This window comes from Aulonocara sp. 'chitande type north' Nkhata Bay, linkage group LG18, assembly GCF_057382095.1.
Source record: "Aulonocara sp. 'chitande type north' Nkhata Bay isolate Kocher_YH1m ecotype deep benthic linkage group LG18, A_spYH_male_GT1.1, whole genome shotgun sequence".
NCBI lineage: Eukaryota > Metazoa > Chordata > Actinopteri > Cichliformes > Cichlidae > Aulonocara > Aulonocara sp. 'chitande type north' Nkhata Bay.
In genome coordinates this window covers 27,322,923-27,330,923 of record NC_141361.1, presented here as the reverse complement: position 1 = coordinate 27,330,923, position 8,001 = coordinate 27,322,923, and the positions used below count along the sequence as shown (strand labels likewise).

The following is an 8,001-nucleotide window of genomic DNA, read 5'->3' as shown; positions in this document are numbered from 1 at the left end:
CTGCGGTGCAGAGGTTGTGTGTGGGAGGCTGGGCTAAACGCTGGGTCAAACTTGGGTCATACACCAACCAACATGTTTTCTTTATCAAACTCTAAATCAGCAACACAGAGCACCATTAAGGGCCAAAATGGAGTAATTTCACTTTAAACTGTCCTCAGGGAGCACAAATTTGAACTCATTACTGCACAATCTCCTGGCAACTCATCACAGCATATCTGTCCTTGAGTAAGCATTTTAATTTAATATTGTTTCATTAAATTACACCAATAAAGCTTTCGTGCTTTACTGGCATCATATTTTTGGGGCCCTTTACAGAATGTTCCCCTTATTAAGTATATAATGAGAACAGTCCATCTGATCTAACGGGCTCACTCATTTTTGTTCAGCTTCATTTAATTCAGCATTATGTATTAGTGTCGCACCTTTTGTAGATGCACAGTGTACAATAACATTTCTCACATAGACAGCGTGCTCATTTTCCTGCAGCCTTTAGATTTATCTAAAGGTGATGTCTTGTTTTTCTTGCCTTTAAAAAACAAAAATCTTAAGAAGACCAGCACATCATTACACAGCTACACTCAAGATCAAGCTCTAAAAAGGCCTGTTTACAACTATTACATAAACTAATATTTCCCAGTGCATCGACCAAAACAACTGAGATAATCTTGGATTTACCAAAAATATCAGTACGAATCCTAAAAGCACTCTAAATTCTATATGAATATAAAGATATAAAGATATCTTTCAAATATAAAGATAGTGAGTCAAGCAGTGACGTAAGGCTGTTATAAAGTAGGTCTGTTTAAATATTGTCTCTGTGCTTCAATATAAGACTTATTCTCTTTAATCCCTGTTTTCTAAATGAATCATCAGGTCATTAACCATTGATGAACGCCTCCCCATATTTAGTTCTCGAAGTCTCGCCCTCTCTGGGATGTTTACTTTTTTAAGCCAGACATGTTAATAACCTGTTAGCAGTTAACTTTATCAACTTTTTCTACAGCTTTTTCACTCTTTTGTTGTCCCTGTACCACTTTTAAAATGTGTTGCTGGCATCCTTTCTCATCATTTCAACATTTGTCACTTCTCATCATTTGTATGCTTTCCTTTATACTAAAACTGCATTTTAATGATCGGAAAATCACAGCATTGCATTTTTAATTATATTTTACTCAGCTTACCACCTTTTATGTGGTATAATTATCACCTCTTCTTCCTCTAATATCTGTGAACACGCTGGTTGATTACAGTGTCTGAGTCAAACTCGTGGAGCAAATGGGTGTTTTTTTGTGTTTAATTAAGCAGTGAAACCTGGCAACAGCAGATTATTGTGCACTAGGCAAGTTCGCCAGTCTTTGCCTAGAAATGAGAACGATTTTATCTACAACACCAACTCCAAAAATGGTAAATAAAAGCCGATTGCATGTGTGTGTTAATCTCATGAACTCATATTTTATTCACAAGAGGACACTAAAAAAATGTGTTTAAACGTTTAAATGTTTAAACTGAGATTTTTCACTATGTTAGAAAAAATAATTGAATTTGATGTGCCAATAAAAGTTAGGATGGAGACAACAAAAAAGGAAAAGCAACATTTTGCAACTAATTAGGTTAGAAAAAAGAAAACTACAACAAAGAAGATCCTGGACTGTTGAACAGCTAGAATCCTATAACAAACAAGAATGGGACAAAATTCCTCTCCCAAAAGTCAAACAGCTGGTCTCCTTAGTTCCCAGATGTTTACGGGCTAGTTAAAAGAAAAGGGGATGCTACACCGTGGTAAACTTGACCCTGTCCTAACTTTTTTGAGAAAATGTTTAATATTTTTCTTAAAATTGTATATTTTCTCTTTTTAAACGTTTAATATGTTTTCTATGTTCAACTGAAAATAAAATAAAGGTTTGTAAGATTCCCATCACTGTTTTTATTTACATTTTACTGATCATCTCAATGTTTTTTGAAATTGGGTTTGTCTGAAATCAGACTGTGAGACTCAAATTCTCCATCAAACAACCTGCTGTGAATGAAAAAAAAAAAGGATTGTGTTCATTTAGATTAATAAACTACTTTCACTGAAAGTAAAGTACTCGAACTTCAGACAAAAGATCTGAACCCAACACAACATGGTGTGAAGTGAATAATGCAGTGTGGCAGCAATGTCAGACACACAGAAAATGACTCCTGAGAAACCTCAGTGGGGGAGACCTGTAGGCCAGGCTTCTCTCGCCTTGCCACAGCAAGGTCAGTGTGGATGGGCTACAAACATTGGCCATAGGCAGCACTGAGACAGCAGCCTTTATCATGGACAGACAAAAACAGACAAGGGGAGCTGCAGCTAACTTACCGATGGGGATGACCACTCCCAAAACAGCCACAGTGAGGTTCTCACCCAGGAGGAAATGCTCACTTCCAGCTGCAGGGAGAGATGAAGCAAGTGAGAGGTGTTAGAGCGACAGGAGGAAAAGATGGAGGAGCAAGAAAGGATAAAAGTGAGAAAGCGTGCACGAGGAAAAAAAAAGTGTGAGAAATAGAGTGAAAGATAAGCGGTGCAGTCAGGAAGGACGAGGTGGCGGAAAAAGAGGGGCAATAAAGACCACGAGGTGGGGAATGAGTGATCATGCGTGCACAGATGTGAGTGTGTTGCAAAGAGAAATGAGGGGAAAGAAGATGGAAAAAGTTCAAATTTTCCCTCAATGCAACCTTGACCTTCTACACTCCATCCATCTGGGCTCCATTAGACACCATTGTGACTCTATCGTTCATTTTCATGCAACATAGTTACTAATACGCTTATTAATGCACACTTTCATGGTTGCATATATTCCCTTAAAGAGACCCAATACACTACCGCCTACGCAGAGCTCAATTTATGGTGGGAACAATGACAGTTTCAAGGTGAGAAACAGCCATCCATTACTGCTCTTAAAGCCAGATGACTGGCTGCTGGGGCTTGTAGATACGTCACTTTAATGCCATCATTACAGCGAGGGTGAGATTGTTAGCTACATTATGAGCATGAATGAAACCATCAGATGTGGTATTTGGTAGGAGATGAGGCCGCTCAGGTGAAAGTGGCGCTTTGTCAGAGGACTGTGCCTGATTTTTTTCCAAATCATGCAGAGGACCCTCGGTGGACATGTGAGAGATGTTAATTACAAAGGTTTGGAGCACCTGACATATCCTCAATTCTGAATGTAAGACTAATGGTTTCTGTCACATATCATCATATATCTTTTTTTCTTCAGACTCAGAACTGATAAACACAATTTACAATTCACAGCCCACTTACAGTGTTGTGAGACGCTGCTGTCTCCTGCAGGTGTGGTGGAGAGAATCATAGTAGTGGCAGTGGAGTGGGAGCCCAACGCCTTCGATTCCTGCGAGGACATAGGCTTGAGTGTGCTGAGGGGTGTGAGAGGCTCAGGGGAGCCAGATGGAGCTGTGGTCAAGCGAGGGATTGCATCCGCCTGTGACACTCCTCCTGTTCCCTCTGTCGCTCCAGTGCCCGGAGTAAATTCAGTGGGGGGTGAAGATGTTGCTGTCATGTCATCTCTTGGCGCTGCTGCAGGCAAAGTCATAGCAGAGCGAAAGCTTTCAGCTCAAGAAATGAGTGTAAATGTCTTAAAGTGTTTGAAAAAGACAGGAAGGACCACAACAGTCATCACTTTATGATTAAAATCTTCATAGAATGATGCTGCAAGATCCCTTATAGAACATATTCAATCATTAAGCAAACTAAAAATCAACATTTACCTAACATAAATTCAACAAAAATACAATCAGCCAAATAGATACTGTGTTACTATTAACACAGTATATGTGACATATATCAATTTACATTAGGAGAATTCAAACATAAGGTCCGCAGGCCAGAATTGGCCCAGAAAAGACCACAATCGGGTCGAGTGGATGGCTTTGGAAAATGTTAAAGGGGCATAAATTTTGCACTTTTACCTTTATTTTCATACTTTTTACAGCATTTCCTACTAATAAAGACCTGCCATACACACTACACTAACATAACTACAGTATGTAACTAACTTTGTGTTAAACAGTTAACAGACAGAAAAGTTCCATTTTTTTTCAATATCCAATATAAGAAGAATGTACTATAAATTTACAAAAAAAAAAACATTCGGTGAATTAACAAGTAAAGTACAAGTAACTTGTACAAGTACAAGTAAAAGTAATTTTACAGATTTATTGCTTACATTTAAATATTTAGGTTATTTATTTATTTGCACTTTTTTCTAAAGCAGAACCTTAATATCGCTGTAGCTCATTAGGCTCACGATCCATAACAATTCACGGATGTTGGACGTAAAACTACAAATATGACCTTGAACTTTAAGTCTTCACCTTCACACTGTGTGTAAGTTTTGATGAAATTCTGACCAAAATGTGGCAAGAGCTGTGATTCTTGTGATTTGTGGAAGGAAGGACAGATAAACAACAGCAAAAGAGCATTGGTTTTATGCTTAACAGATTGTTTGGATGTGGGTGTACGATGTACAATAAGAAAAGCTGTTTTTGGTTTGTTTTATTTTAATTTGTTGTATTGTTGATGTTTTTTAAAATGTTAATAAAGATATAGGTGCATATAAAAATTTTCTGATAAAAACATACTGGTGCATTCCTCATGAGAAGCAGGATCCAATTATCTCCACAGTAAACACAGCATACAAAAAGCCCCCTTAGGTGTTATTGATCATTAAACACTCCATTACCACCCGGCCTCACCTGGCACACAGCCTCTCATCTCAGGCCCCAGGTCCTGTCCATCGGGGCAGGCGCAGGTGTATTTGGGGGAGTGTTCAGTGATCTGTGGAGCCTTAAGACACAAATACTCACAACCTCCATTGGCTACGCTGCCCAGATTACAGCTGTCTGGGCCTGGAGACAGTAAGAGAAAGAAAGACGGAGACAGGGAGAATTACACGGCTGTGGTTATATAAATAAGATTAACATTAATGCAATGTGAGGAGATAACACAGCCGGGAAGGCACAGTGGTCGTACTTTATTGTTCCCCACTGTGGGCACTGCTGAATTCCCTTTAAACAAAGTTAATTACTTTATGTAAACAAAGGCTCCAGAAACATGCAAAGAATAAAATCTGGTAACATACAGAAATGTGACCAGTTGTGCTACTCTGTCAGGTACATGTCCACTGTGTTCATCCCAGAGTCTCATTTCTTAACAAAAACAATGACAAAGGTGTACGAAGATCAAACTGGAAAAAATGGTGATGAAATTCAGTGAAAGATAAAATATAAATGGGCACAGACAATGCACTGGGAAGTAAGAGAGAATGACAGAGACAGATATGGAAAGTGACATGCAAGGAAAAAACACACACATATCACATTCATGATTAAGTGCTCTGTTCAGTTCAGTTTGGATCTGGATTGTCCCATTAGAGGAAACTGAGTTGAAGGCAGAGTTTGAACACAGCGTGAATGTACGGCTGCTTTACTCGCTCTACTACAATCACAGGGCTCACTATTACTTATACATGCGCCTAGGATGATATGGACATGCAGAAGAGGTGAAACTCAGCTCACATAATCAAAGGCAGGGGATGAAACTGTTGTTGGAAATGCCTAAGGACACATGCAAGTGCCTCAATCACACAAACACACACACCTTGTGGCTGTCGAAGCTGGTGGAAGACCACAATGTCATGGGGGTCATTAAGGTTTTCAGCAAGGGCATGGATGTCTTCCCCGGTCAGCCTGTTGGCCATGAAGACTGCTGCTTTGTCTCTGTCTGTCCAGTAAATACGATCCTAAGACACAGGAGAAAAACACGACAGGTCAGAACTAGTTTGTTAGAGTCTTGTAAAGTTTGACTCATATATTTAAAAGCTGTCTTATATTGTAAAAAGTATTGTTGAATTTTATTTTATCCTCAGAGTGAAGAACGCAGTTTGTTATTTTAACAGTGGTATCTGATTGGTGAACCGTGTCATCAGATCCCTGAAGTCAGAGTGTTGTATCAGAAATAAACTGCAGAATCTGCGCTGCAGTTAAATCACCGTCCTGCAACAACTACATGCAGCAACAATTCTGTTTAAAATCTGTGAGGTTTTCCTTGGACTCTGAATGTAAACAGTTAAAGTGATTTCTGTTTGATGTTCATTGGATAGAGATGGAACGGATTTCCAACAGACACCAACAGATTTGGGACTTCTACCAATTTACAAATAGACTGAATGTAATCAGTGGTGTTTCTAGAGTCTGTTGGAGCCGAAGGCAACAATTCAAAAGGGGCCCCTTTAAGCTACGTCAACAAGTCGACTGTTGCTGTCACGGTTTTGACAGTCAGCATGCTAACATCACAGCTAGCAGAGCTGGACACACCAGGGAACTAATGTTAAACATGAACGTAAACAAAAGAGACAATGTGACACTAGTGGAAATTCAGTGACCAAAGTGTTTCTCTTCCACAGTTCAGGTTAGACTAACAGCGTTAATTATTTAACATTATGTTTAATTGTTTAGGCTTTTCTCTCTTCCACTTGATTTTCAGTGTGTAGCTTTCGTTGTCGTCATTAGGTTTATGCAAACAGAGTCAGATGTCTCCTACTGTTGCAGACTTTTCACGTTGCAATTGGCTCCAGACCTGGTCCCTGTCTTCGAAGCAAGCATTTCGTTTAGTAATAGTTTTGGTTGTACAGTTGTTCCCAACCACTGTTTTCCTTAGTGTGACTATATCATGAAAAGGGGTCTGAAAAGAAAAAGTGACCAAGAAAAAGGACACAAGCTGCCCTTAGCTTGTCACTCTGGACGGCTAAATGCTGTCAGTACTTGTCTGATGATACCAGTCCAACTTATTTCAGAAGAAGAAATAAAGAGAAAATTAGGGAAAGGGAAATATGCACTTGGAAGTATTTGTTGACAGACATCGTCTAACCCATTAGCTTCTGCAGAAGAGCGAGCATGTTTAATTGGCTTTTAATGTGATCATTAAGATGATGGAGGAAATGCAAAGGAGTTTAATTGTAAATAGGAGGTTGCTATTCATGGAGCAGCAGTGCAACAATAAACAATGATGTCTTTTTATATAAGAAAATCAAATCAATTATTTGATTTTTAAAATGTTGCAACATTCTGGGATGTATTTTCAGCAGCACGAGGCTTTAAATAATTAAAACCCATTTAATATAGATCACAAAACAGCAGCACAGGCTGAAGTTTTAACCCTGCTGGTTTTTTATTAATAAACTTTTTGCTTTCTTTCCCTAGTTAACCTCATCAACAGTTTTAAAAAAAAGAGTCTTAGATAGGAAGTGACATGTTTTTTACAGTTGCCTTAGAAACCACAGGCTAATCCTCAGCGAGTGCCGAGACAACAGGCCTCGCTACACTCGAGTGTGTACGTGTGTGCTTGCGTTGAGTCAGTCACTGAGTCAGAAAGAGATGGTACTGTAATGTGATGTACAATACAACAAGACCCACTCAATAACACTGAACTGGTGTATGTCCAACTTGCTGAACAAGAAGGTCACCTTGTAGTCACAACAGGGCAGAGAGCAGAGACGTCCCGATCGATTATGTGTTACAGCAGAGGGAATTTATCATCATTTCTCTGAGCGCTCTCTACAGCGCTGGCACAGGCCGGACTTACAGCACAGAATGCAGTAGAAAATCCTCAAGGTTATGCTACACTTATTAAATGGTAAACTGTGCGAACATGTAGAGGAATTTAACATTTTTAAAAATATTATAAAAATATTTATTACATAGAAGTGGCAGAATGTAGTCATAATCCAATTTAGTAAATGACTGAACTTTACAAGCTTCATTATACTTTTATACTGAACTTATTTTACATTTAGGACAACTTCAGGCACATTTTAAAAATAACACCTCTATTTGCTCTCTAGGTCACAAATATAATTATATTATATACACCAAAGCGGATAGTTTCAAAGATCCACGCCTGTAAGTTTGGTCTGCTTCTGAAGGAAACCTCTGCCTGTGGTCTCCCCTAGGGAGGCT

General features: G+C 39.0%; 1 protein-coding gene across 4 annotated transcripts in view; it reads right to left on the bottom strand.

Moving 5' to 3' along the window:
- Window positions 1-8,001, bottom strand: part of LOC147308810 (low-density lipoprotein receptor-related protein 8-like) — an 87,739-nt gene that overhangs the window by 2,740 nt on the left and 76,998 nt on the right. For 3 of the 4 annotated variants that reach the window (XM_086272554.1, XM_086272553.1, XM_086272551.1), the window contains 4 exons: window positions 5,645-5,786; window positions 4,741-4,893; window positions 3,290-3,562; window positions 2,345-2,413 (listed from right to left, as the gene is read on the bottom strand). In XM_086272554.1, the coding sequence (XP_086128680.1) occupies window positions 2,345-2,413; window positions 3,290-3,562; window positions 4,741-4,893; window positions 5,645-5,786 (637 nt within the window). The remainder of the gene's footprint in view (window positions 1-2,344; window positions 2,414-3,289; window positions 3,563-4,740; window positions 4,894-5,644; window positions 5,787-8,001) is intronic. The other variant, XM_086272552.1, reaches the window with a different exon arrangement.